We start from the raw sequence: 27,904 nt of genomic DNA on the forward strand, positions 1-27,904 counted from the left end.
TGTTTTGAAAACCATCGCCTGCTGATTGTGTCTTTTGTCCCTGGCACAGCACGCCTCAGACCTCTTGAGCAAAACGTGTGCTGAGCGCCTCCTGCGGGTGTCCGGGGGCCTGTCCCAGAAAGGGATTCAGGTGTGCGGGACTCTGGCCCTCGCTGGCGGCCCAGTCCGTCCCGGCTCCTCAGAGAGGCACGGGGAAAGGGGTCCTGGAGTCTGTGCTCAGGGGAAACAGGGTCTCTGGGTAATCTTTGCTCAGACCACCTCAGTGCCTGGAGGATTCCGGATGTTGCACAGAGGTAACCCCAGGGGGGTAGACATTGTGCACAGTCCTGCTCCCTCTCATGGGTGACTTTCCACCATCCCAGGGAGGTGGGCCACCACCCCTTGCCAGACTTCTCCCTGGCAAAACTGGTCCAGTGTCCATAGAGGGTCATGACTGTTGTGGGCTCACCTCCCAGGCAACCAGGAGCCCCCTCCTCAGGTGGTTGCTTCCCAGTGGGTGTGGCCCAGCCCAGCCCCCTGAGGGCCCACTGTGCCTGTGTCAGGCTTGGGTGGGTGTGAATATGGCTCAAGCTCCCTCTGCCCTCCAGTAGGTAATCTCGGCTTTCAGTCTGGCCTGTACCCCCCACGGACACACAGAACAGATAGAAGGAGGGAGGGAACAGCTAGAAGAGGCCAGGAAGGCAGCTGTCCAAGCCACTGCTGAGGCGTTCCCGTGGGCCCAAGTGAGGAAGTAACTTTTCCTCGGCGAGCTGTGTGTTAAAGGGAGGGAGAAGTTAAAGCTCTGCTTCCCCCCAACCCCACCCCAGGTGGTCAGCCTCCCGTTCCAGGGAGGCCATGGGTGGAGCAGAGCGAGGTTTGGGGTGTCCTCAGCACTCAGGCACGCCTCGGCCCTCTCCCCAGAATGGGTAGCTAGCATTTCTGTCACCATTCACGTCCAAGGAGCAAATTGCGTTGTCTGTCACGTGCCTTTTACTTTTACCATGTGTATAATTGTAATTTTATATTCACTCAATTAAAGTGACACGCCCAACAGGCAGATCATCGAGGCCACCAGTAGTGCAGTCATCCGTCTCCCGCTGCCAGTTGATAAACTCTCCCCCGCCCCCCCCCCGCCCCCCCACAGCCTTCCCTGCCTAGGAGTCAGGAGGGCCAGGGGTGTGTAGGGTGTTTCGTCTTTTAGCAACCTAAAACTTCAAGACCCCGTTCCCCGAAGACCTTCTGCAGAGGAAAGGCACACGTGGCCAAAATGGTAACGAGGCGCCTTCTGTTTGGGTGCCAGTCCTCTCGTGGCTTTCCTGGGGAGTGTCACCTGGACTCCCTGCCAGTCTTACAGAGGTGACGCTGAGGCCCAGGTGACAAGACAGGATCCCCACCCTAGGGCTGGGGCTCTCCAGGCCAGTGCTCACCACGAGCCCCAGCCTGTCCTCGTCCGCCCTCTCTTCCAGGCTCGCCTCGGCACCCGAAAGCCTGGAGATGAGCCTCGGTTCTGCGATCCCACGATGTCTAGGCAGGTGAAGGCTGCTGCGGGGAGTGGGGTGACATTTGGTGAAGGAGCAGTGAGTTTTGGAAATATTAAACGTAGCACATAGCTTTTATTTTCTCCTTCAAAATAAAAATCGGTGTGGGGTGGTTTTTTGTGTTTTTTTTTTTCATCTAATTTTTCATTTTAAGGAGCTGTCCTCCCTCACCCCAGAGTCTAGCTCAGGGAACCAACTTGGCTACCCTGTTGGTAGCGACTTTTTCTGCTTCCTTGAACACAAAAATGTTAGAGGTACCTGCGGCTGTGGGGGTCTGCCTGGTGGCCAAGCCTTGCTGCCCTGTTTGGGCCCTGCCCTGGGTGTTCATGTGGGGTACAAGGCAGTGTCCTGCCCTTGAGCAGCCACAAGGTACCCACAGATGAGGCAGAATGACTGAAGCAGACGCCTCTATCAGCAGAGCACCTGGGTGGAAGCATCTAGGCTTTAGCGCAGGAAGACGATGGGCTTTGAACAAGTTCAGCTCCCGCCCTCCCTGGAAACGGGCAGTGAGTGGCTCCTGGAGCATGAGGCCTGGGGACTGTGGAAGACTGGGGAGCTTCTCTGTGCCTACCGCTGTCACTGTGCCCTGGCCCTGGCGACCCTGCGATACTTGTAGAATGTCCCCCAGTAGACTCACAGTGTGCCCTGAGGAGCTGGGCTTGGAAGCCAGGGCTGTGGAGCTGTGAAGCCACAAGCCCGTCTTGAGGATGGATGGCTTCAGGTGGAACCAGGGATTTAGCCAAGACGTGGCCGGGAGGCACAGGGGGTGCTGCTGAGAGTGCTGGGTGCTTTTCCAGGCCTTGGGCCCTTGTGCTGGGGCATGCTCGCTGGGCAAAGGCTCTTTCCCTTACCTGTGTCCTGGCTCCAGGATTTTAGTGAAACGGCCCTGCGTTTACCTCGGTCATACCCACCCAGAGCCTCCCTGGGCCCCTCCTAATGACTCTCAGAAGCTACTGGATGTAACACTACCCAGTGTTGAAATTACAGGAAAAAGAATTGAAAGGAAATGTGGGAATGATGTATCTCCGGTCAGAGATCTTGGGAACGTCTGAGACAGAATGGCAAGTCCATTAACAGGTCTGGGGCAGGGTGAGGGCCCAGGCAGGAAGTGGGCACAGCTCCTGCTTCCTTTTCCCAGACTCAGTAGAGGGATTTCTAGAGTCCTGTCCTCCCCCCGCCCCAGTGAGGGGGCTTTATTACGCAGGAGGTCTGACAAGCTGTTCTCATCCAGCCCCGTGGCCTGCACCTGTGGCCACAGCTTATGGGTCACCTTGTCTTGAGCTTGTTTGTCACTGTGTCCTCATCCTCCCCACTGGCCTGGGAGCTTTCAGAGCCGTGAGATGTATGTGGTGAGTGACTAGTGCCCCCACAGTCCTTCAGCGCCCAGTAGTCCTTCCTCTGCTGCGCACGGCTTGTAGGATGGTGGACCCGCTAAGATCCCGGGGCTCCAGCAGCAGACTGGGATCTAGCTCTACCATGTAATAGTCATGCAGCCCTGGGCATGTGGCTGCCCTTTCTAGGCCTCCGCTCCGGGCTGTAAAGTGGAGCGATGGAGAGCCCTTCCTGCGAGGGGCGGAGGATTCATGAGCGGATGCAGGCCGAGGCCACGTTCGCCCCCTGGGACGTGTGGATCCGTTCCTGTTACTATAATTGTACCCATTTCACTGACGAGAGAACAGAAGTCCTGTCAGTGGCAGAGTCCAGATTGAAACCCCGTTCCCTCATCTCCAGTGAGTGGGGGTGTGAGGTCATGAAGAGAGCCCTGGGCTGGAGTCAGGAGATGTGGCTGTGCCACCAGCTGTCCCCAGTGGCCTGGGGTGTCCCACTGCTGGGCTGGGCCTCTCTTCCTCCTGGTTAGTGAAGGAAGGGCGTTGGTGGCAGGACATCTCGGCCAGCAGGAAACGGGCTGCCAGTCAGGTGTGGTTCTCTCTGAGCTTCTAGTAAGGACCCCAACCCTGGTCGAGCCTCGTATTCTATGCCCCTTGGATGTCCGCCCACCTCCACCTCCCCTGTGCCGAGCCAGGGGCATTGAGGAGGCAGCCCCTGAGGCAGAAAGCCCCAAGGTCCATGGAGGAGGCAGTCTAAATGGAGCAGGACTCGGGCGAGCCCTGGCCAACAGGCTTCCAAACACACTTATTTTGGTTCAAGCTTTCAGTAAGTAGAAGCCTGGGGGCCCCTCTGGGGAGATGTCCATTTGGGGGGAAATCATCAGTATTGTCAGCTTCAAGTCCCCCTCCTCTCCCCTTCCACCTCCCCCCTGTCCCGCCTGCTAAATGTGTTCAGATTTGGGGGAAGAGAGAAGCCTCCATCCCTACAAAGGTAGAATCCTCCACCGAGATCCTTCTTTGTCTGCCTCCTACCTAGCCTTTTGCCTGAGTGGGTAGCAAGTTGAAAGACTATAAATCTACTTTGGTCTCTTGTTGAGAGTGTGTGTAGGCCGGGGGGGAGGGGGCACTTCTTATTGCCGCACTTCCCCAGCATGGGCCCTGCTCTCTGCTCCTGAGACTGTGCCGGTGCCGGGCCCTCCCTCTGCGGTGCCGTCTGAGGGACAGAGCCTGGCCCAGGTGTGGTGAGCGGACAGCTCCAGGGGCGTGGAGGTGGCAGAGGCGCGGACAGAGCTCTGGGTGGGGTGGGCGACCCGCTGTGAATGGGAGGGCTGTCTGGCGCAGAGCCCCGTGGTGCGGGCCGTGCTGGGAGGGGAGAAGCAGAGCCTGACGGGTGCAGAGGAGCTTCCCCACAGGGAGGTGACCTGCGGAGGTCATGGTGGGGTGTTCTCGTTGGATGGCCGGCTGGTCGGGCCAGGCTCCCTTGTCCTCGGTGTTCGGAACCCCAGCTTCCATCGGAGGGGAGACTTCTGAGCTGCTGCTCCTCCCCAGACTTCGCCCACTCCCCATGGCTCCCCACAGGCGGGGCTGGGGCCCCACTACTCACCAGGCCTCTGTCCGGAGCAGACTTGTGTGGAGGCAGACCCGTGCCACGTCCACCCACACTCAGGGAGCCCCGAGGGAGACACAGAGCCGCCTGCGAACCTTGGGGCGTCCAAGAGACAGTCGAGCCCCCTAGACTCAGGTTCAAGTACTGGCCCTTCGTAAGCACGGCCATCTATATGGAGGCCCCCGTTGGAGTTAGGCACTTTGGGCGCTTTATTTATGTTTCCTGTCATCAGTCGTGGAGTCCGCCTCTACTAAGCTCGCCCGGCTAACGGGCGCCCAGGTGCGAGGGGCCTGGTCAGAGCCCGGGCCGCTCCGCTCCGAGGAAGCCTGGCTGCCTCCAGGGGGGCGATGCAGGGTTAGAGGGAGGAGGCGCTTCCTTCTTGCCAAGAGCTGAGGAACCCACAGAAGGCCTTTTTGCCCTTTTTTGGCAACTGGACCTCACCCTTGAACCCTCCTCCTGTTCGTTTTCTTTTTCCTTTTTCAGGGGTTGGCTTCAAATTATCTTATTTGTTTACATTGCACCCAAGTTTTATGGTACAAAAGACTTGCAGGTGCAAATATGTCCCGCCTTCATTAACTTCCCCTTCCTTTTTAATTTATGTGATTTCAATTTTCCTTCCCTGTACTGTTAATTAGGGGACCCTCTAATCAGTGCCATTATCACAGTGGTATTCATGTTTAGGAAAGCCGCTAAACAAATGCTTGCAAAATTGCTAAATGGCTAATTAATGTCTGTTAATTAAGAAAATTGCTCATGGTAACAAACCATGCCGTTGCTGGCAGCCGCTAGAAAGACACACACTTGTTGAAATTAGTAGCATGGCAGGTAGGGGAACATCTGCTCCGCGGAGCTTTCCAGAAGTGAGCAGCCCTTGGCTTGGGCACGAAAATCCAGGCCTGTCCTTAGTGGCACCCCGGGCGGGGTTCCTGCCTGGCCCCCTCCATCTTTCTCTGCTCGCCTCTTCTCTGGATCTCCACACCCACCAGCTCGGGCAGGTGAGAGGCTGGGCAGCCTGGCTCTGAGCGAGAAGACGAGGGAGAAAAACGTGTCTCTCCAAGATTCTTTCTCCCTGTCTCTTTTCATGTAACCACACCCATTCCCATGCATGTTTTAAATTTTTCTCAAAGGCAACTTCCAAGGGCAACAGCAGCCATGGGTGGATAAGAGTGAACGGGGAGGGAAGGGCTCCTCAGCACCGGTGTCCGGCTCGAGGGCTCCGAGTGGGCCGGAAGGCGGGCTTTTCATGCTCTTTGATTGACTTGCAGTAGGAAATACATTTGATGTGGTGACCCAGTACATACACACATATTTACAAATGAAATAGAAGTTAATGAAATATTTGCCTTCGAACACACAAAGCTCTCCAATATCTTTTATTCTATATTCTTACTCCGTTCCCAGCTTTTTAAAGAAACAATAGTTGCAACCCACTAAATTGATTTTGCCACCCACTAATGGGTTGCAGCCCACAGTTTGACCAGCCCCATGGTTTCAGTGAATTCATCTGCCTGCTTCTCCTGGGAGGTGTCGAGGCCAGCATTGCCGAGGGCTTTGGGGGTCAGCCTGGAACCGTGGATGGCTCACCCCCACTGGAGTGGAAAGCCCAGCCCCCACACCCACCCACCCAGCAGGCAGGGGCCTGCAGCCCTGTCTCCCTATTCTGCACGTGCCCGCCCAGCTCGGGGCTGCAGGGGTGAGGGTGGGCCTTGGACCCACCCGGCTTCTCGTCCTGGCTCTGCCATTTACCAGCTGTGTGTTGGTGGCCAAGTCCCTTCATCCCTTGAGACACAGTTTCTTCATCGGTAAAATAGAAATGAGAAACTCCACCTCACGGGGCCACTTTCCAGTGAAGATAGATGAGTGCCCGGCCCCAAGTGGGTGCTCCGCAGCCATCTCTTTCTCTCGTCTCCCCATTCGTTCAGTCTGGGCTCCACCCCGCTCCTTCTGTCTGTTTTCCTTCAGCAGCAGTAGCCAGGCCTCTAGGTGCCCGTGACCTGCATCTGTCCTCCCAGACTGGGCGCTCCTTGAGGGCAAGGTCTCTCACAGGCCTGGCAGACGGGTCACTTTCTGTGCGCACCGTGCTCGCTGCGCCCACGACCACCAACGTATTTAACATGGCAAACTCGACTCCAACACCAGTCGGTGCCGGGCCCTGCTCCCGTGCTTTGAGAAAGGAGCTTGCTTGACTGGATTCTTCCCTCCTGTCAGTCCCTAGGCAGGTGTTTATCAGCTTCTCTCCCTCCCGCTCGCCGTTTCCCACCGAGGAGCTGGCGACCCAGGCAGCAGCTCGCACCTCCCCGCCAAGCAGAGCCCGCCACCCGCACGCCCGCCGCCCACCCTTCGTTTTGGTTTAATTTTTGTTCTTTTAAGCTTCTCTTGCGCTTCTCCATGTGCTGTGATCTATAACCTGCCTCTACTGTCTGGCCTCACAGGGTCCTCCGGGGTCACAGCCCTCGCCGCACGCACAGCCTCCACCCCACAATCCCAGCAGCATGATGGGACCCCACAGTCAGGTAACGCGCTGGGCTCGCCCGCCCGGCCGGCCGGGGGGCACGGGGCACCAGGAGGACAGAGCCAGCAGAGGAAAAACAAAAATCACAACGTGCTCTTGCCATTGCCTTCGAGTCTTGATTGACAAATGAAGCGTTTTGGAAAAAAATATATTATTTTCTAAAGAGAGTTTTCATTCCTTGGACATCACACCCGCCTGGATATGAAACCAAAAGAAGAGAAAGCCATTTCTGTGACCTTGTCAGCGGCCTTGGCGTTTTTGTTTTTTCCTCTCTCACTTTTGGTTTGGTTTTTGAGTTGGTTAACCATTCGTTTGTAATCGAAGCTGCATCCAAGCCTTTTCTTTGTGCACTCGCTGCTGAGAGCTTTCCTGCTCATTCCCTGCACTGAGTTAGGGAGCCGCTGTCCCCTCACCCTTCTCATTGTGCATCCCCTCAGCCCTCGCTCCCCCTCCCCACCCCACCGTCAGTGGTCTCCGTGTGTGCGCGCGTCCAGCTTTGCACACCCCGAAGAGCGTATGTCTAGGCTCCTTTCCTGATTCTTTGGTGTGCCCTTCCCAAGAGCAGAGGGTTCCCTCCCTTGCCCACATGGATGTCACTGTTCGTCCGCGTCCGGTGCCAAGTCCCAGCTGCTGCCCCGTCACCCAGAGTCGATCTCCGTGAACGGAGGCGGAGGCAGGGTCCCGCGTGTGGTGGCACCTACCGCTCCCTCTGCCCACAGGAAGTTTTACCCAGAGGGAAGCGGCCACTGGGAGAAAGAGAATTTAAAAGATGGCTAGTTGTAACCAAACTGGACTTTGTGGAGTGGAGCGCATTTGTTGTTTGTCGCTGTGCGGGAGCGCAGGCTGTCATTGAACTGATTCCCTGTAATTGCAGCCTTTTATGTCACCGCGATACGCAGGCGGCCCCAGGCCCCCGATCAGAATGGGAAACCAGGTACGGTACCTCTTCATGTTCTCTCTCTCCCCTCACTCGGCCACCCTTGACCCCAGTTGGACTTTGACTCCCATCAAAATGTGAGGAAAGGATTGGGAGGTGGGGGGACAGGTTTTAACAGGGTAACTTTGCAAGCAGGTCCCCAGGAGGGCCCTGTGTCCACTCCGTGCCCTGGTGCAGCCCCGGCCAGCATTTTGCTGCTCCTCTTGGGCAGCTCGGGCAGCAGTGCTGGAGCTTGGAGGGCACAGCAGCAGGCGCTGGGGTGGGAACGCAGGGTTTCAGCTCTGCCAGGGAAGGTGGTAATACCCCCCTTTCCCTCCCAGCCCCTTCTTGGAAAAGGGTCTTCCTCCTTAATGAAGTTAATTGACAATGTGCATTTTTTCCTGGAAGCTTTAGCGAATTGCCAAGGCTGGTAAATGGAACCCTGCTATTAAGAGGAGAAATGGCCCGTAGGAATGCTTAGATCAGGAGCCTGGGAGGCAGCAGAGCAGGACGCTCGGGAGTTTTCGGCCATGTCTGCCTGCTTCCCAGACCCAGCTCCACACAAGGAAGGATTTGTTCCTGTAATTAGGAAAGCGGTCTGCTTACGGGGAGGACTCCTCGGCCTAGGGTGTGCGCCTCGTGCTGGCCCCTTGTGCTGGCAGTTCTAGGTGGTCTGGAGAATTGGCCCGGGCCCCGCCCCAGTTCAGCCCATCCAGGGGAGTGACCCTGGTGACGGACAGATGAATATCCTCCTTTGAGGACAGACCAAACCTTAAAGAAACTTAAGGGAAATTTCTTTTTATGCCAAAATATTTTTTATGTATAATTCTTTGACCTTGCAAAAGCCCTTAAAAAACCTGACAGCAGCTCCAGTGCCTCCAGCCCTTGTCGCCTCTGGAGCTGGGAGCTTCGTTGCCAGCTAGCTGAGTGTTCCCTGAGTGGGATGACTTCCTTCTCAAGGCTCCGCCAGAAGGCCCCTGCGTGAGCCGGTGTGCGGGGACCACGGAGTGCTGCTTCTGACCAGGAGCCTCCAGGTTTTGAAGTTAATTTGCCTCTCAGGTTCCTCCCCCCCACACTTTTTTTTCTTCAGAAGTCTTTTCTTTCCTATTTTCTCTTGACATGAAGGAGACGAATGTAGAAAGAAGAATTAGAGACTTGGTTTTTTGAGCAGGAGGGCCCCCTGGATACCTCACAGATGAGGACACAGAAGGTCAGGGTGGTGGGGCAGTGATGTCCGAAGTCTCCCCGTGAGCTGGGCTCCAGTCCAGCTCCAGCTCCAGAGCCAGTGCTGTCCGCACCTCACCTGTTATTTAGCTCTCGTGGCTGTGGAAGTGCGGCCCCTGCCTTTGTTTTAACCAGTCGGCAAGTGGGCCTCCTCCGCCATCACACACCCGGGCCCCAGCTGCGACTCTCCCTCTGCCCGTGCGGGGCTCCCCTGGCCTGAACCGGCTCTGCCCCAGGACGCTTTCTTGTCATAATTGTGGCCCTTCCTCCAGCTGTGAAGGAACACGAGAGGAGGAAACATGTTTCTATTTGTCAGTCAATCATGAGCACATACCCAAGAGCAAATGGAGAATGAATCGTTAATCTTTACCTGGTGTGACAAGCCAGTCTTCCCAACCTCCCGCCACCCCCGTCAGAAGGTGACACCGATTTTCCTGTTTCCTGGGAAGGATTTGCCCCTGGAAGTTCCTTGGAGAATGACTCGGTTGGGGCTGCCAGTCACCTCCCGCCTACCCCCACCCAGCGCAGGTGGAGGCAGCAGAGGCAGCAGGACTGGCTCAGGCTCACATGGCCTCCTGGCTTAGGGCGATGAGAGGGCCCATAGAGGGACAAGAATCTAAGGGTCATTGGCTTGCCACAAAGTCTTGTAAGAACCAGCCTCTTACCTGCTGCCAGACATTGCCCAACCCCCACAGCTGCTCCATCTACCTCAACATCCTAGGACACCCCCCCCAAATCAAACAAACAGGCTCAAGAAATCTCCCAGCCCCCCAAGAGGGCAGACACACACCAGCCAAGTGACTCAGAGCTTGGGGACTTGAGAGGAAGCAGGGTTGAGAGAAAGCAAGAGGTCAGGGCAGCCTGAACCCCAACTGGAGAGAGAGGCTGGGTGTCGTCACCCAGTGTCCTGTTCCTTTTCCCTCCGCCCCCTCAGGTAGAAACGGGAGGTGCCACTTCATGAACACCGGGTGCTCCCCAGGCCTGTGGCCGTCCCATAAGCCTCCCCCGCCCTAGACACCATACACACCGCATTCGGAAGCTGAACTGAAGACTGGTCCCTTCCCTTCCCACCACCTCGTTCCAATACCGGTTTGGAGTTCATTGTTGGGCCAAAGGCAGACCAGGGTCCCACTCAGCCCTCCCGCGGCAGTGAGCCGGTGGGGTGGGGGTCCCCATCACAGGTGCCACCTCGGAAGCACTGGCTTCTGCAGGTGGGGAAGCGTGGCCTGCTTTCCCAAAGGCCTTTCCTCTCACAGGCGGGGCCCGCGTCTAGTCCTCGGGCCTGGGGTTCTAGAGTAAACTTTCACCCCAGCGCTCACTCTCTCTTTTGCAATGGCAGCTGAAATAACTTGAGTCCCAAGTAAATCACTTTTAATATATATTTTTTTTATTGATTTCAGAGAGGAAGGGAAAGGAAGAGAGAGAAACATCAATGATGAGAGAGAATCATTGATCGGCTGCCTCCTGCACGCTCCCTACTCGGGATCGATCCTGCAACCTGGGCATTGAACCATGTGTCCTGACCAGGAATCGAACTGTGACCTTCTGGTTCGTAGGTCAACGCTCAACCACTGAGCCACGCCAGCCGGGCCCCAGTAAATCATATTAGTAGGAGTGCCAAGAAAGCCACGGCCCCTGGCCTTCGCCATCCTAACAGCAACATCCCTGCATCAGGCTTGGGGAGCAGGCTCACAGCACCCTGCTCGCCCCGCTTCCGAGGCCTCTGCACCCCGGGCATGGGAGGTGGCATTTCACGTGAGGGACTCGGCAGTCCCGGGTGGTCTCTCTGGCTCTGCCAGTAGGTTCCTGGGGCCTCTGGGCCTTGTCCCCCTCTGCCTCCATCTCAAAGCCACCTCCTCCCGTTGTTACAGGGTTTTAGCTGGTGGGTCTCGGGATCCCCACAGTTTAGAGATAAGGACAAAATGAGTTACATCTCCATGAGGCGAAGGAGAGACAGGGTAGGGGGTTGGTAGTGAGAGGGAGGGGCTGTTGCCGCTGAGGAGTGGTGGCGGGCAGCGTGGCCAGAGCGAGACCCGGCTGCGGGATACGGGCCCACAAAGCAGCAGGGCGGAGCAGTGGTTCCCCGCCCAGAGACGAAGCCCAACCCACACGGGTGCTAAGGCCCCCAGCTGGCTGCTACCCCCAGGGGACCTCCTGCTGGCTGGGAGGCAGCAGGAATGGGCTTGGGGAGGACATGAGTGGCCCTAGCTGGTCAAGTGGGGAGCTGGGGCATGCAGGCGTGTCCCCCTCTGTCCTCCAGCCTGGGGAGCAGCCCTCAGCTCCTGTCTCATCTCTTTCAGCCTCCGGGAGGAGTTCCTGGGACACAGCCACTGCTGCCCAATTCCATGGACCCCACACGACAGCAAGGTAGAGAGGGATGGGTGGGCCGCCGGGGCGAGGGGAGTCGGAGGGGCTCCTCCCTCTACTGCCTGCCTTGCCACTCACCACTCATCTACTCTCTCATGCAGGGCACCCCAACATGGGAGGATCAATGCAGAGAATGAACCCTCCTCGAGGCATGGGACCTATGGGTCCCGGCCCACAGGTAACTGCCTGTGTCCATCCATTCCCCTGACCATTTGTGTGCCCCCGCCTTCTCTCCTCTTCCACAGTCTGTCAGCCTTTCCACCTCGCTCGGCTTGCAGGGATGAGAACAGAGGGTGCGGCCAGGTCCCCAGCTCCTCTCTGCCCCAGGCTCGCTGGCCCCACGCACAGCCAGGAACAGCCCCTCAGCAGGCAGAGGGGAGGGACCCCAGGGAGGGTCCTGGTTGGCTGGCCCTCCTGGGGAGGGGTGTGCTAGCCTGTGGTGTGAGGGGTTGGGAAGGCAGAGGGGCTGTACCCAGGCAGTGGGTGGTCCTCCCGGAATCCCAGAGCCTCCTCCTGTCCTGGGTGGGTGGACTTGAGCTTTATCATGACCCAAATGCGGGACAGATGAGCGGCTGTCCTAGCTCTGTTTCCAGTTCACCATGGACAGACAGTTTCTTCTCTGTGGGCCCCCGAGGCCTCTGTCCCCCCTGGTGCCACCAGGTGGGAGGAGGCCAGGCTGCCCAGGCCCAGCTCACTTCAGCCCAGAGCTTTTGCCTGTGTCATAAACTGGGGCCCTGCCTACCTCTCTACGGTGACCGCACAGCGCGTCACCGGGACGCCCCCCAGGGCCAGCAGGCAGGGTCGGCAGGCCATCCCTGTTTCAGAGCCTTCTCGCGGTTGGCTCCCATCTTAGTAGGGGAAGGCGGCTGCTCCTGCAGGAGCTGTGGCAGGTGCTCTGTTCTCCCCCTTGGGAAGACTGCCTGAAAGAAGCCAGAAGTTTGGGTCAGGGGCGGAGCTCCCTGGAGTGAGGGCAGAGGGTCCTTCACTTCCTGCCCTGCCCACGAGCCTGCTTCTCCTTCCCACCTGCTTGTAGATGTTCGGATGCTCTGGTCCCCTCCCAGATGTTTGGTTTCTGGATCCCTGGGGCTGGAGTAGCATCTCCCCCCCCACCCCCCCCCACCACACACACACACACACACACACACACCTCCCTTCTGCACCCCAACCCCCCTGCCCCCGCCCCGCATTATGCTAGCAGCAGGCCAGCCCCTGCTTTCTCGGGGTGCTACCTGGGTGGTGGGGACACCTCAGGGAGGCCTTGCCCTAATCCTAAAAGGCAAGCCCACTCCAACAGCAGCCTGTTCTGGTGTTTTTCTTTCTTATCCCCAAACCTGACTTTAGCCCAGCCGTGGGCAAACTATGGCCCGTTTGAAATGAATAAAACTAAAAAAGAAAAAGACCGTACCCTTTTATGTAATGATGTTTACTTTGAATTTATATTAGTTCACACAAACACTCCATCCATGCTTTTGTTCCGGCCCTCCGGTCCAGTTTAAGAACCCATTGTGGCCCTCGAGTCAAAAAGTTTGCCCACCCCTGGTTTAGCCCCACTTTCCCCGTGACTTGCCGTATGGCCATGGGCAAGTCTCTGGCCTCCTTGGTCCTCCAGCTTGTTGTTTGTGAAACGGGGAGGTGTGAGTGGCCCTCCAGGGTCCGCGCTTTCCAAGGGGAGAGGACCTGGTGGTCACGGTCCCTCCAGGAAGCAGCCCTGCTGCTGTTGGGCAGGGCAGGGGCAGAAGCCACAGGTGGTGCCGGGACCTCCCTGAGGCGTCTTTGCGGAGTGAGCACCCTACTTGTCGTCACACTGTGCGGCGGTGTCCTGGGCTTCCGCCCGCCCCAGGCCCCCCTCCCCGCTTTTGCTCCAAGTGCAGGTTGCTCTCCTGCTGGGAGGGCAACAGGACGCAGCAGCTTTGGCCCCTGGAAGACAGACACCTCTCTCTCTCTCTCTCTCTCTCTCTCTCTCTCTCTCTCTCTCTCTCTCTCTCTCTCTCTCGGACTGCCTGGGCAGGCGGTGAGCTTCCTGTTCTGTTCTGGAGGAGCCCGAATGAGGCTGAGATTTGTAGAGGGGATTCCGTAGCTGCACGTGGGGCTTAGAAAGGGTCCTCAGGAGCCGAGGTTCTGTGATGCGTAAGGCAGGATTAGGGGCTTTGGCATTTGTTCTGCTGCCCACAGCCAGAGTCCGTGCACAGCCTGAGGACTGACAGCACCTCAGAGCCAGCATGTCGTCTGCTCACGGGCCCTGTCGGGTCGGCGTTCTTTGTCTCCAGTCTGCGGACAAGGCGCCCCAGTCCCAGCTCTGCTGCTGGCGTAGCTGCTAGAGGCACTGTCACTCCGCTTCTGTGCCTCAGTCTTTTTAACCTTTAGAATGGGAATCGTGGTGGGGTTGTGAGTGACTACAGATAAGTGATAAAAGTACATAGCACGGCCTGGCACAGGTAAGCATTGTTGTTAATTGTGGAGTTTGCCCAAAGTAGCCAGCAAGTGGCTGAGCCCGGGTGCTAACCTCCCCTGTGTGCTGACCCCAAATCTGTGGCTCTACTCACTGCCCCCTGACACCTCTGCAGTGGCCTGGCCCCTGCGTGTCCCTGGAACCTCCACTGTTTGCTCGATCAGGCATGTGGGAGGCGGGCTTTAAGAGTGCTGGCTGGCTCTGGCTGGTGTCGCTCAGTGGTCATAGTGTTGCCCACACACTGAAGTGTTGTGGGTTCTATTCCTGGCCCCTGTTGGGAGGCAACCAATCAATGTGTCCCTTTCACACCCATGTTTTCCTCCCTCCCTCCCTTCCTTCCTCCCTCCTTCTCTCCAACCCTCCTCCTTCCTCCTGCCCTTCCACTCTCTAAAAATCAATGGACAAACTATCCTTGGGTGAGGATTAAGAAATAAACATTTTAGCCCTGGTTTGGCTCAGTGGATAGAGCGTCGGCCTGCGGACTGAAGGGTCCCAGGTTCGATTCCGGTCAAGGGCATGTACCTTGGTTGCGGGGACATACCCAGTGGGAAGTGTGCAGGAGGCAGCTGATCGATGTTTCTCTCTCATCGATGTTTCTAACTCTCTCTCCTTCTCCCTCTCTGTAAAAAAATCAATAAAACATTAAAAAAAAAAACATTTTAAAGAAGAGTGCTGGCTGCCTAGGGGTCCCTCTGTAGCTGTCCTTCCCTGCCTCCCCCGACTCCAGGCCCTGCTCATTGCCAGCCAGCCTGGCTGCTCCTGCCCTTGTCCAAGCCCTCTGTGGGTGACCAGGCAGAGGAGGTGGCCCCGCGGCAGTGAGGTGGGGGAGACGGTCCCTGGCGGAAGAACTCGGCAGCAGCCTGGGCTTGGCTCTGAGTTGGTAGCTCTGGCTCCGACTTCCTCTTCACCCATCCCTCTGGCCCCTCCGGGGTGTGGCACAGAGAGTGATCCGGAGGCTTCAGATCCCGGTTGAAACCCAGCTGTGTCATTTGCTGCCTGATGTTGGGCAGATCTTTCTTCCCTGAGACCCTCCGTTTCCTGGGGAGCAGGGATGAGCCCAGCCCCATGGCATTGTCACAAGGACCAAGCCAGAGACCATGTGTAACGCGTGCTGTGTGCTCAGTAGAGAACAGCTCATTTGGGCTGTTCCGGTGCCACCAATTCTACCAACCTAATTCTTTCAGACACTCCTGCAGGACAGAGCTCACTTTACTTTTCTCTGCTTCACTGATCGATTCAGCACCTGGTGTGTGCCCATTGCTCCAGGGAGTGAGGGGCTGGCAGGTCATGAAGACGCAGCTCCCATCTTCCAGAGGCCCTTGGAGTTCAGTAGGAGATGGACAGGTGGTCGTGATCATAATCCAGAGTGGTGTGGGCAGTGGAGGGGGCGAGTGCAAGGCATTCTGGGAGTAGAACGGAGCAGTTAACCCCAAAGGGTGGGGCAGGGAAGGCTTCCCAGAGGAGGTGCAGTCTGAGCTGGGTATTGGAGGGTGTGTAGGAGCCCACCTGGTGGAGAAGGGAGGCAGGCAGTCATTCCTGCCAAGAAAATAGCATTGGGAAGGGGAGGCAGGCTTGTCTGCAACAGTAGATGACCCAGGTGGAAGGCCCGGGGGCCTGGTCAGGTGCTCTTGTGGACCGTCCCACCTGCCTCTGGGCTGGACTGAGCTGGGCTGGGACTCCTGGGAGATTCCCAATTCTGTCTAGACTCTTCTCTCAAACAGAACGTGGATTCCTTCTGAGGGTAGAAACCTCCTGCTCAGGTCACTGTGCCTGGTGAGGCCCCACATGCTGATGCCTGGATTAGGCAGCTTGGTCTAGGGGCAGGGGCACACCCAGGCCTGGGCTGGGGGGGTGTCTGTACATGCCAGGCCTTGGGGACAGCTGCAGGTCAGGCTTTTGGGACTGTTTCTCCCCCTCCTTGTTCAGCCCCGGCCCTGGCCCCAGCCTGCCAGCAGCTCCTCCCTCGTTGTGTCCGAGGTGTTGGCCCTTCCCAGTCAGATCTCCTTTCCCTGCCTGGACCTGAGGGGGAGGGGCCCAGAGGTGTGAGGGGCTTGCTTGACGTCCGTGTGCTTTTGAGAGAACCCCCTTGGAGCCCCAAAGCTGCGTCTAAAGCTGTGACTGTCCCTCTGTGCTGGCTTGTCATCGTGATCCCATCACGTGGTTCCCACCCTCCCTCCACCTTTTAAAACAAATGTGTTATTTTTTCTCATCAGATTCTCTTCACAGACTAACCCTCTCACTTATATTCTGTCTGTTTTCCCTCCCTCTTTCTCTCTCCGGTTCCCCTTCTCCTTCTCATAGACTGACCCTTGGTTATCGTTGCAGAATTACGGCAGCGGCATGAGACCACCACCCAACTCCCTCGGCCCCGCCATGCCCGGGATTAACATGTAAGGCAAAGTGACCCGCCAGCGGCTCAGAGCCCATGGCTTTCCCACCCTCTGCTGCCCTCCCGGGACACTTGTGACCTGAGCCATTACTGGCCCTCTCGGGGCCTCAGTCTCCTCATCAGTACAGCGAGAACGCTGCTGCCAGTACTGGTGATGCGGCCCCACCCCATAGGGTGCTTTACGTGCCCAGCACGGTTCTCAGCATGTTACATGGCTCAGCTCACCTAATCTTCATAAGAGCCCTGCGAGGAGGTTATGTTAGCTACAGGGCGGGTAACCGAGGCACAGAGAGGTGAAGCCTCTTGCCCGGCTCACACAGCACACAGTGGGAGGGTCCAGATGTGACCTCTGTAGGCCGTTCTAGGGCTTCCGTGTTTCTTACCCCCTCTGCGGTGATAGATCCCTAGGCAAGCGCACATGCAGAGGAGGTTTTCTGTACTTCACAGGTTTCCATGTAACTTACAGGAGTTGGTAGGTCTCTCCCCATGGAACTACCCATTACAACCCCAGAACCCGGTGGTCCCTCAGGCCCTGGGCTGCTAGGCAGGACTTCCTGTCATTCACTTCAGCCCTCTCACTCTGCCCCTGCTGGCACCACCCTTGGAGTTGACGGCACCTTTTTCACTGTCTCCATCTCTCCCTCCGTCAGGGGCCCGGGAGCTGGCAGACCCTGGCCCAATCCTAACAGTGCTAACTCAGTGAGTACCAGGTCACGTGGGCGTGTTTGCCAGGGAGGGGATTGTGAGGTGCAGGGTGGTTCCTGTCCCCAGGTTGGAGGGGAGATACAGCAGGTCTCTACCTGACGCCTCCAGGAGAAACCCACCTGTAGGCCCAAGCTTGGGAGTAACATGCCGGGGCCATCCTGGGCTCAGCCCTGCGCAGCCCAGCCCACTGCTCTGCAGAAACAGGTGTGAGCTGAGAGCTGGGCTCCAAGCACTGTTCACATAGAGGCTCCTGCAGGACCAGCACTCGGAGGAAGGCTGGGAAGGGGCCACGCACAGACGGTCAGATGGTCCAGGGAGAAGCGTAGAGGCGTGGGGCGACGTTCCTGCTGTCCTGCCCCCTGGAGCTGGAGGGCCCCCCAGGCTCCCGGGGAGGTTTTCAGGATCAGCTCGGTGCAGGAGCTGGACTCGGCTCACACCTCTGCCCCTGGTTCAGTGGGTGCCACAGCCGGTCCCATCAAGAAGGGGTCGTGTCCCCAAGTGGGTTTAGAAGCCAAAAAGTGCTGCCTGTTGGCGGAAGTGACTCTGACACGTGCTCCCTGCCTCTTGTTTCTAGATTCCATACTCCTCCTCATCACCCGGTACCTACGTGGTAAGTGTGTGAGTCGGGTGCTGCATGTCGAGCCGCTTGTGACTGAGTGTGCAAGAGAACTCCTCAGGGAGCCCTGTCTCTTTCCCTTTCAAACACATCGGAGCACAGATTCCAGCTGTGCTAGAACTTCCTGTCAGTATTCTGGAGTTTGTACCTCCTGCTGGTCCCAGAGTCTCCAACAAGCCCTGGAATTGGCATCCCCATCTGGGGGCTGACTAGTGGGTGGGTGGCTTGCAGCACAGGCTCTGGTTTCATCAGTCAGCATGCATAGGAATACACATGTACACACACACACACACACACACACACCTCGGTTTAAAGGAAGAAAGGGGAGAAGCCAAGTCCAGTCCCCTAAGGCTCAAACAGGCGGGCTCTGCGTGCGTGATGGAGGATGAGCGAGAGCCAAGTGCCGGCTGGGCCCGGTGAGCGCTTGCTGCTGTCCTGGCTGGAGCTCGGTGGCCTCACCCCCATGTTACCACCCTGGGTTTCTGATGTCGATTTTTGTCTCATCTCCAGGGACCTCCTGGCGGTGGCGGCCCCCCAGGAACACCCATCATGCCTAGTCCTGCAGGTGAGGGCTTGGGGAGGGGTGCAGGGAGTCCTGGAGGGGCACAGGTGCAGAGCCAGAGCTTGCCAGCCGCTCCTGAGCAGCACATCCTCCGCAGATCATCTTGGCATCCGGGATTGGGGGGCATGAGGCCCCTGGTGCCATGAAACCCCTGTGTGGCCTCAGCCAGATCACGGCTCCTCTCTGGTTAAGGGACGAGCAGAGCAGGGGGATCTGGGACAAGAGTCTCACTGGCCCTTGGTCTGAGGGACCCCTATCTGACTGTACATTTCTCCAGGTGACAGAAGGGGCTTTTGGATTCTGGCAGCCGGAGCCCAGGACTCTGTGCCCGGTCCTCTCTGTAGGAGGCCCCTTCTCCCTTTTCCTTTAACCAGAGGAGGGCATACAGCACACACGCACCATCACGACTGTGTGTCTCTCCGGCTAAGAATAGCATGCCACCAGCTAGGAGGAGTTCAGCACGCAGCCCTTACCACCCAGAAATAAAAAGTGAGAGGTGTTTGGATTTCTGCCTGAGGAATATGGGGCCTGCTCCTGATACAAACCTGTTAGCTGGTTTCCTAAGGAGACCTTTCTGCCTAATTGGGGAGACGGAGGGGTCCCTCTCTCCCACCCTCCCCTCTCGGCTCCCCATAGCGGGGAACCCTCAGCCGCAGGGGTGGAGCTGGCGGGCGGCAGCGTGATGCTCCGGCTCCCACTCCGACTCCTTGCTGCTGCTGCATTTTTATGAGCTGCATGACCTACATTCAGACTGGGTCACGTTAAACCACTCCCTGTGCTAATGTGGCTCCTGCCAGCCCTGCCTCTCCCCTGCCCCACCAGCCTGGCAGGGCGGCCCCTGGGTGATGTGAGGTGTTTCTCTTTCCCCCGATTTGATTAAAACTGCTGGGTTAGGGAGAGCACAGGTGGCGATCTGGCTGCCCCTGCATTGTCCCAGCAGGAGCAGATGTGAGGTGGGGTGGGGAGCCGAGAATTGGGACCTGTAATCCCCCTTTGCCTTGTCCACACTGCTGTCCAGATGTCCAGACACCCCAAAAGTCTTCATTTCAGGGTTGAGTGGTTTTCACAGTTGAATTTTCTGTGATTAAAAACTTTGTGAATCTTCATTAAATACAAATTAGCCAGAAAATGGCGGTACTTAAAGGAAATTTTAGGTGATAAAATACAAAAGAATGAGTTCAAGTGCCACGAGTTTGTTTTAATTAAGAAATGAATTAATCACCCCGACTTGCGGGTTTCCACTATTCTACAGATTCAACAAATTCCAGTGACAACATCTACACAATGATTAATCCGGTGCCGCCTGGAGGCAGCCGGTCCAACGTAAGTCTGCTTTCTAACAATTTACATATCAGATACCATAACAAATCATAATTAACTTCCGCAGCTGAGGGGAAAGCAAGTTTAATTGATTTCAGCCATTTGTTTCCAAAGATGAATAAAATAAACCATCAGAAAAGTGATTAACTCTTGGGCACCTCAGTTCCCATCTCAGCTGCCAGGGGCCAGGAGAGAAGGGGATGAAGTGATTCCCACTCATCTGGTCAGAGCGGGTGCCCACGGTAGGGGCCCTGTTGCCCTGTGTGGGGTGTTGGTGCCAGAAAGCACCGGCTGCGGGTGGGGTTAGGGCCGTGCCACACCCTTTGGCGCCTGTTTCCTTGGCCACGCAGCAAAGAGGGGGGCCACGCAGGAGCACGTGCCTACTTGGGGACCTGCCGCCCTGTGCCTCCGTCTCCTTTCGGAGCGCTGTGACCCTCGCCCCTTGCACCTCTTTGCCTCTCTTCAGGCCATTCCCCTGGCAAGAAGCCCCCCTCTTGGCCTCTCAAAGTTCCCACCTTCAGTGATGTTGCAGCTCCAGTTCTACCTTTTCTCATCACCCACTCCCTGCCCCTCAGTCCGTGTCATGTGGGACTTGACGATGCAGCTGGAGCCTGTCTCCCTCCCAGCAGGGAGCACCCCGAGGACCGTGCGGGTCTCTCTCCTCCAGGCAGCCCTCCCACGTCGGCCCAGCCCACCTTGCCCCCTGGAGCTCAGGGTTTGGAAAGGAGGCTGCCTGTGACATCAAGTCTGTGGACTGCAGAGCCAGAGGGTGGGCTTGGGGCCCCCAATTGCCTATGGATTTTGGGGTGCTCTATTTGGTTTTGTTGGCTCGGTTCTTAATGTGACGTCTAAACCACCCCACGTGCTGAACTCCGGCATGAGCGGCCCCATGCTGGTCACGGCACGTGTTTAAGCTCTTGCAGCCTCTGTGGTGAGGGTCCGTGGCCGCCGCCTCGGGTGCCAAGGTAACCAGGGTCAGTGGATGGGAACCTTGCATCACACCTGATGCCCCTCGCCCCTCCTTCCCCTGAGCACCTCCCACCATCCCCCCTCAGCACCCGTTTCCCACGAGGGTGACCAGCTCTCGCGTTTTAGCTCTAGAAGCCTCGTGTCCCAGGATGACATCCCAGGACACACAAGGTCCTGGTTTATGGCAGCGGCTGCAGAAACTTGGGCAGGAAAGTGTGAGACCTATACAGCGGCCAAGACGGGGACTAGGCACCCTGTTCAGTGTCCGACGGAAATGGCGTCCATCCTCTCCTCCCTGGTAGCTGTCGCCAGGCTCCTCCTGACCACGGTCTGTCCCTGGTGACCTGTGGCTCCCAGGGGTGCGACTCGAGTGCCGCAGTCACGGGCCTGATGGCGCCGCCTGTGGCTCTGCCTGCAGGGGAGCTGCCGTGCTGTCGGGACGGGGCAGGTTTCGGTTTCATGCTGTGAGCCTTGGGACCGTGTTTTCCAAGGGTCCAGGTGATGAAAATGAGGACACCAGTGCCAGTGGGACCCAGACGCCACTGGAACAAGGACGAACGGCGGTGTATTCTAACAACAGGTGGGAGGACACCTGCGGCTGCACTAGGGCGGTAAATGACCAGGAGGAAGGTGCTGCGCGCCTCCGCCGAGGAGGGATGTGACGGCGCAGGGCTGGGAGGAGACGGGCACGTCCTCATAAACCAATCAGAAGTTCTTTGCATCCTCCAAAGAGACGCCAAGGCTCCCTCAGAGAGAGCGGCAGCCGTGTGCGGTCGGACGCAGCCCTGAGGAGCCTGTCACCCGCCGGCCCCTGAGCTGAGCAGCTGCTGCTGAGGCGGAGGCTGTGGCCGGGTCCTCTGGGTGAGCAGAGCAGGGCTCTGATGACGAGCGCCCTGGGCCTTTCTGCGCAGCGTTGAGGCCGGCAGATCCTGCCAGCACTCGGGTGAGCTTCCTGCTGGAGGTCAAGTGTGCGGCGCGTCCTGCAGTGGAAGCAGGTCCGACCGCAGGCCTTGGACGCTTTGACCTGAAAACTGGAGCTTCAAGTCGTCCTCTCGATTCCTGTGAAGAAAATGCAAATCGGAGATCGTTGTTCTCTTGTCCAAACACAAACGTAGACGTTGCTCGCTGGCCTGCGTGTCTGGCCGGCAGTACACAGTTGATTTGGCAACTTCCATTTAGTCTGCAAACCGCTTCCTGCTCCATGTCCCGGACACCTCGCCCCCATGCTGCTCCCCAGGGGCGGGTAGGCTCACCTGTGGCCTGAGGCTCTCAGAAGTAACGGGGGTGTTCGTTCACTTGTCAGTTTACTCAAAACATGCAGGTGCAGTTAATGAGGTTTGGACTTTAGAAATCGAGAGCCTCAGACACGCGCCCACAGGGAAGATGTTAAAATGTTGGCCTGCTGTACTGCCCTTCTCTGATTAGGAAATGCATTGGGATGAGAATGGAGAAAGGAATTAACACTGAGAAAGAAACATATGCTGCGTCCCCAGAACCGTCTGAGGTCTGTACAGAGACCATGAGGAGCCTAGATGTTTGGGGTCGTGGGTAGGGAGGCAGAGTGGCTGCACAGAACTTCATGCGGCCAAGGGAGTGACTCGACTTTTAGAAACGAAACTGCTTGAGGACTCAAAAATATGTCGCCAGGAAGGGCAGCCACCTTAAACAGGACTTTCGTAATTTCTTTATTACAACTGTAACTTAATTGGAATCCAAGCAAGGACTCCCTGGGAGAAGGATTGCTGCTTACACCAACACCCAAAATTCACTCCAGGCAGGCCCCAGGCCGAATGGCAGAGCTGACGCTGTCCTCCAGAAGAAAGCCCCCTCGTCGGTCCTGTGGCCTGGGCCACGCCAAGCTGGCTTAGCTGCAACCCCCCAGCACAGGTGACAAGAGAACAGGTGCTGCACGGGACCGAGAAAAACGTAAACTTGGGTGTTTCCGAGAACTCGACACCCCGCAGAGGGGAAACACCTGTAAATCACATCTCTGATGAGGGGCTTGAATCTATAATACGTAAAGGACTCTTAATTGGAACCCAATTAAAAAATGGACCAAGGGTCTAAATAGACATTCCTTCAAAGAAGAACAAGTAAACAATGAAATGATGCTCGGCATTATTCAGTGCAAACGAAAATGACAATGAGATGCCACTTCCTACCCAGGAGGATGGCTGTCGTTGGAAATAACCCGTGTCGGCCAGGACGGGAAGAGGCGGAGCCCCGCCCCCTGCTGGTGGCGTGTCGGGGCTGCGGCTGCTCTGGAGCAGTCCGGCCGTCCTGTTCTGCGGAAGGTCCAGCAGTCACCTGCGACCCTGCCAGTCCATGCCTAGGTCTCTGCGCAGAGAAAGGAAAACGCGGGTCCCCACAGTAATTGTGCACAATGTTCATAGCCTGATTCCTAATAGCCAGCAAGTAGACACAACCTGAATGTCCAGTGCTGGGCCTTGAGTGTGTGAGGGAGGAGCCCCCAGAGTGGGAGCTCCTTGAGGCCGGGGGGCTGGGCCGCTCAGCCGCTGTCTCTGTGCTTCTTTCAGTTCCCGATGGGTCCAGGCTCCGACGGCCCGATGGGAGGCATGGGCGGCATGGAGCCCCACCACATGAACGGATCGTTAGGTGAGCCTGCTGCCCCGCCCGGCCCTGCCCCACAGCCTCCTCTTGGCCTCCGCTCCTGGCTCAGCTGGGCCTGGCCCACGGCCCTGGCCTCACCTGCCCACAGGAAGATCTGAGAAATCCTCTGCACAGAAATAGCGGGGGACTCGGGTGGAAGGGTTTGCAGGCCCCTCCACGGAAGCGTGGGCAGGAGACTGAGCGGGATTCTTTCTTGCTTCCAGGGTCAGGTGACATAGATGGACTTCCAAAAGTGAGTGTTCGATGTCTCCTCCCTGGACACGCCCCCTGTGCCCCCACCCCCACCCCTTCCCCCAGAAAGCCTGTCTCCCAGTCCGCTGGCAGGCCACAGGGCCGGGCTCACCTCCTCTCCTCTCCCCGCAGAATTCTCCTAACAACATAAGTGGCATTAGCAATCCTCCAGGCACCCCGCGAGACGACGGCGAGCTGGGAGGGAACTTCCTCCACTCCTTCCAGAACGACAATGTAAGTGCCCGCTGCCACGCTCCTGTCCTCCCTGGGCTGTTCCCTGATCCCCAGGGTCTGGGGACTCCTGAACGACTAGAGAGCCTCCTTCCTGGCTGAGACCTACCCACAGGGCCCGGGGCCTAGCAGCCTTGTGGGTCTCGCCTTCCTCCCTCCCCCATGTGCCCTCACCCCTGCCACCCGAGTCTGACCCCAGCAGAACCCTCCTGGAGCCTGTGTGCAGGTGCGTGCCTCGGGCACTGGTTGAGCTGATGTGGTTGGAAGGCCTGGCCTGGCCTCTGACCACTGGGTCACAATCCACCCGTCCGTTTCCATCGGTCCTGGGGAGGAGGTTCATGCAGACAGTGACTTCCTGAGGTCTCACTGCAGAGGGGCTGGCCGTTGGGCTTCTGTCCACAGTCGTCTTTGAAGGAACAGCCTCGTGGTTAGGCAGTTTTTGAGAACCCCCAAACGGGCTCCCACCCCAGGGCACCCTGGCTCACCTCCCAGTCCTCTGCAGCCCTGTGCCTGACCCGATGGCAGGAAAGCCAGCTGCAGCCTGTGGCGGGTAGGGGGATGGGGGAGTGGGCAAGGGCGCCTCTTCAGCTGGAAAGGGGTGATTTGAGGGAAAGGGGGGTGAGTTCCTGGCAGGCACAGGCTGCTGCTGAGAGGTGCCTCCTGGCCCTGCCCACCCCGTGTCACCCAGTCTCAGCCCAGCCAGGCCCCCAGCTGGTCGCCTCTGCAATCAGACCCCCCACAAGTCTCCCACTCCCCAGCCCTCACGACCCCCTTCTCTGCTTCTCCCCGTGCAGTATTCTCCAAGCATGACGATGAGTGTGTGACCCTCCTCTTCTCCGAGATGCTGAGAGAGCCGGCATTGCAGGCGGGAAGATGCCAGAAATTATGCAAGAAGAAGTGAGGTGTCATTGCCCAGGCGCTGGGGGAGGGGCACCTCCCGCTCCCCCTCCACCCTGCCCTCTCCACTCCCCCACCTTTCCCAATTTTAGTTTCATGCAATAAAAAGGCCGAACTTTTTATTCCATAAAACATGAAGGACAAAACTCAAAATAAAAATATATTTCAAGTCATTGACCAGAAAAATCCCACCCCTTGCCCTTCCCAAAAGGATCTTTTATGTACATGACACTTTTTTGTTGTCTTTTGTTTGGGTTTTGCCATTGTTGGGATTTTTTTTATTTGTTTTCTGGGGTGGGGTTGGGGGGGGAATTTTTAAAAAAGGAAGCTTCTAGCAAACCCCCACCCCATTTCACCCCAACCAACCTCTTTGCTTTCTTCTTTAAAAAAAAAAAAAAGAAAAAGGACAAAAAACCCCACCAAGCCCTGCTGTCTGTACCCAAGCCCTTCCACCGGAGAGCTAGTCTCAGCGTGCGATCTCACGCTGTCTTTGTAGCCACCGAAGAATAATAATGATGATAATGATAATAATAAACTGGGCCGTTTACAATCAGTGGTTTCTTTCCAAGGGCCTTTTTTGGAAAGCAAACGGAAGTCGCCCTTTTCCATTAGAGGGTTTTGGCTTGTGCAGATGGGCAAGGGAGGGGCGGGGACTGTTTTGTTTTTTTGCTTAGCTTTCTCCTGGGCAAGGTGGCAACAGCAGCTGCACAACTTGGACCCCAGAATGCCCCCCACCCCGTGATGTGGCCGGAGGGCCAGGCCGCCTGGTTCGGGCTTCGGGACTCCACCAGGCGGACACTCGCTGGAGACGCGCTGCAGCCGGTGGTGGCGTGCGCTGTGTGCCCAGGACTGCTCCTCCCCCAGGGGTCCCCCGCAGCCCCGCCTCAGCCCCCACCCCGTTTTCCCAGCGAGAAGCCTGCCAGCTGGGTGGTGGTCTGGAGCGAGTGGGGAGCCCACCCCCGACAGGATGGCTGTGACTGGGACATGAAACTGACCTCCGTCCTCGTCCCCTGGCCCTGCGTCCTCGGTGTGTGCTGGCTGTGTAGCTGGCGTTTGGGGTTTTCTTTTTTTTCTGTTGATTCTTCCTCCTTTCTCAAAGACGGGATATTGACCAGAACTGCTCTGCATATGCTTGGAACTGAATGGAAAGACTTTGGAATAGCTGTGGGGGTGGGGGGACACCAGCCACCAAACGGACGCGCTGTTCCCGGTCCTGTTTTTATTTTTAAAAACCGACACGTGACAGTGGAGCCTGTCCCCTCCCAGGAGGGGTGACTCGGCCTCCCTCACCTCAGCACCCCACGGAAACCTCTGTGTCTGGCCCCGGAGACACCCGGATTCTTTGTACATTTACTCCCGCCCCCTCCCCGTAGCTGGTCTTTGTTTCTCCCCTCTCTGATCCATGTATATCATATTATGTGAGATATCATCTGCCTGAAAAAAGACCTTGTGCGGATTATTGGGAACATTGTAGCTGTTTCTGTGTTTTTTCTTACCTTGTAGCCTGGTTCTGAATTAAGAGAGGAAAAAAAAAAGTAATTATGATACATTGTAGTTTGTGTACGATATATGTTGATAACGTTTTATTAAAGGGACATCTTTTTTCCGCAGCCCTTCCTGCCATGTTTGGGGGGGACGCGGGTGGGAGTTTATTATACGGATGACAAGATGCAAGACGCGGGGCGGCACCGGCTTTTCCCGCGTGTTTGTGTCCAGGCTCCTCCCTCCCCGCACGCTCCCCGCGCGCTCTGTGGCGAGTCGCAGCGGCCTTTGGTGAAGGGGTCGGGAGGGGGACATGGGTCTCACTGCAGAGACTTGGGGCGTTATTAAAGCCAGTGTCGGTTTCCTGTCTTGCAAACACAATTTGGCTCTGCAGCGTGGATGCTTCTGGAAGTAGAGAGAGGTTCCTGTGGCCTGTGTTTCCCGTAGAGAGTCAGTCCCAGCGAGGACGGCCCCCTTTCCTGGCCCTGGCTGCGGGGCTACGGGAGACTGATGGATTTTTTTAAATTTTTTTTTTTCACTAAGGCAAGGGGAGCTTTCGAAGGACTTTGAGTAGCACAGTTTGGTGTGAATTTAGGAAACGGGTATAAGCAGCATCGGAAGAAGGCCGGGTGGGCTGGAAGATGTGGGGGTCACCTGGGCGCAAAGTACCAATTGGGGTGCGGTGAGCTGCGGTGGGTGCCGATTTGAATTTAGAAGTTTCTGTCTCCCAGAGCTCTGGACCCGTTCCAGGCCAGCGGCAGGAGGGAGGGGAAGTGTCTGCAGCGTGAGGCTCGGTCGCCTTCACAAGATCCCAGCCAGCAGACGATGGGGTGCCAGTTGGGTGTCCTGCCTTTGCACCGTGTGGCCATGGGCAAGTGAGTTCCCACCTCTGCTCGGTTTCCTCGCCTGTAAAATGGGATAATGGTTGACCCCCCTCACAGGTTGTGAGGGGAGGGAACGGGTAGTGCTCAGAACGGCCTCCACGAGTCAGTGGTGGTGCCCGCTGTTATCAGCATCACCTCACCTGGGAGCCCACATGGGTGCGGTGGGAGTAGGGAGGGTCCAGGAGCCCCCGTTTGCACCTCCCTCATCTTAGACAAGGTTCTGTAGGCTCCTCCTCAGCACAGACACCTTTGAACTACTGGGAAACATCACTGGGAAACATGAGACGCACACCGTGGCTGGGCTGCCCTCAGCTCTGAAGAGGTGTTTATGCCATGTACCAACCCAGTGCTGGGCAGGGGAGCCGGTAGAGATGATGGGCAAACATCCCTCCGTACCCTGCTGCTAGCCGTGTGCCCAGGGCAGGACTCGGGACAGGAGCCGTGGGGGGGGGGGGGGCGGGGTGCTGCGCTGAGGGGGACCCAGGTCATGGGAGGGAGGACGTCTGTAGTGAGAGCCTGCTGTGTGCCTCACTCCTGCCTCCGCTGGGGGGCTGAGGACACCGTGCCCTACCGCACCATCCCTCCGCCTCCGGCAACCCCTGCAATTGCCTTTGCAACATTCGTGGCCCTGGTGAGGGCTGTGCAGGGTTGGCCTTCTCACCAGGAGCAGAGCGTTGAGGAGAGAATGTTTTCAACTGCCTCCCAGAGATGACAGACGCGTGAGGGCCGGGCCAGATCCAGGCCCAGCAGCCAGGAAGGGTCCCTGAGTGAGAGGAGATGGGGGAGGGGGTGTCCTTCCTGCGGCCCATCCCTGACATGGAGGAATCAGGTCAAAGGCCCAAGCTCATCTGCCAGCATCACTGTCCACAAAAGTCCCACTTCTAGGGGACAGCCACCCTGGGGGTCCAGAGTGAGGGCTGGGCCCGAGTCAGAAAAAGCTGGCCTGGCTAGAGACACCCTCCTGACTGGGCACTCCTCCCTGGAGCCCAAAAAGGAGAACCTGGAGGCAACCCAGCTGATGCCAGCAAGAGGGCCGGGTGGGTAGCCGCCAAGGCGCAGGGCCAGAGC

The 27,904-nt window shown here is 57.5% G+C and overlaps 1 protein-coding gene across 4 annotated transcripts in view; it reads left to right on the forward strand.

Moving 5' to 3' along the window:
• The window catches only part of SSBP3 (single stranded DNA binding protein 3), a 150,757-nt gene extending 124,674 nt beyond the window's left edge, over positions 1-26,083 (forward strand). Inside the window, exons 6-18 of one of the 4 annotated variants that reach the window (XM_081086841.1) lie at positions 6,884-6,964; positions 7,838-7,897; positions 11,404-11,470; positions 11,572-11,648; positions 16,245-16,309; positions 16,959-17,007; positions 17,588-17,623; positions 18,140-18,194; positions 19,444-19,514; positions 23,018-23,096; positions 23,315-23,343; positions 23,475-23,576; positions 24,368-26,083. In XM_081086841.1, coding sequence (XP_080942967.1) covers positions 6,884-6,964; positions 7,838-7,897; positions 11,404-11,470; positions 11,572-11,648; positions 16,245-16,309; positions 16,959-17,007; positions 17,588-17,623; positions 18,140-18,194; positions 19,444-19,514; positions 23,018-23,096; positions 23,315-23,343; positions 23,475-23,576; positions 24,368-24,397 — 801 coding nt within the window. In that variant the 3' untranslated portion in view covers positions 24,398-26,083. Of the gene's footprint in view, positions 1-6,883; positions 6,965-7,837; positions 7,898-11,403; positions 11,471-11,571; positions 11,649-16,220; positions 16,310-16,958; positions 17,008-17,587; positions 17,624-18,139; positions 18,195-19,443; positions 19,515-23,017; positions 23,097-23,314; positions 23,344-23,474; positions 23,577-24,367 lie in introns of all 4 variants that reach the window. The other 3 variants (XM_081086840.1, XM_081086842.1, XM_081086843.1) reach the window with 3 other exon arrangements.
• Positions 26,084-27,904: the final 1,821 nt, after the last annotated feature.

This window comes from Myotis nattereri (genome assembly GCF_964212035.1).
Source record: "Myotis nattereri genome assembly, chromosome: 3".
Classification (NCBI taxonomy): domain Eukaryota; kingdom Metazoa; phylum Chordata; class Mammalia; order Chiroptera; family Vespertilionidae; genus Myotis; species Myotis nattereri.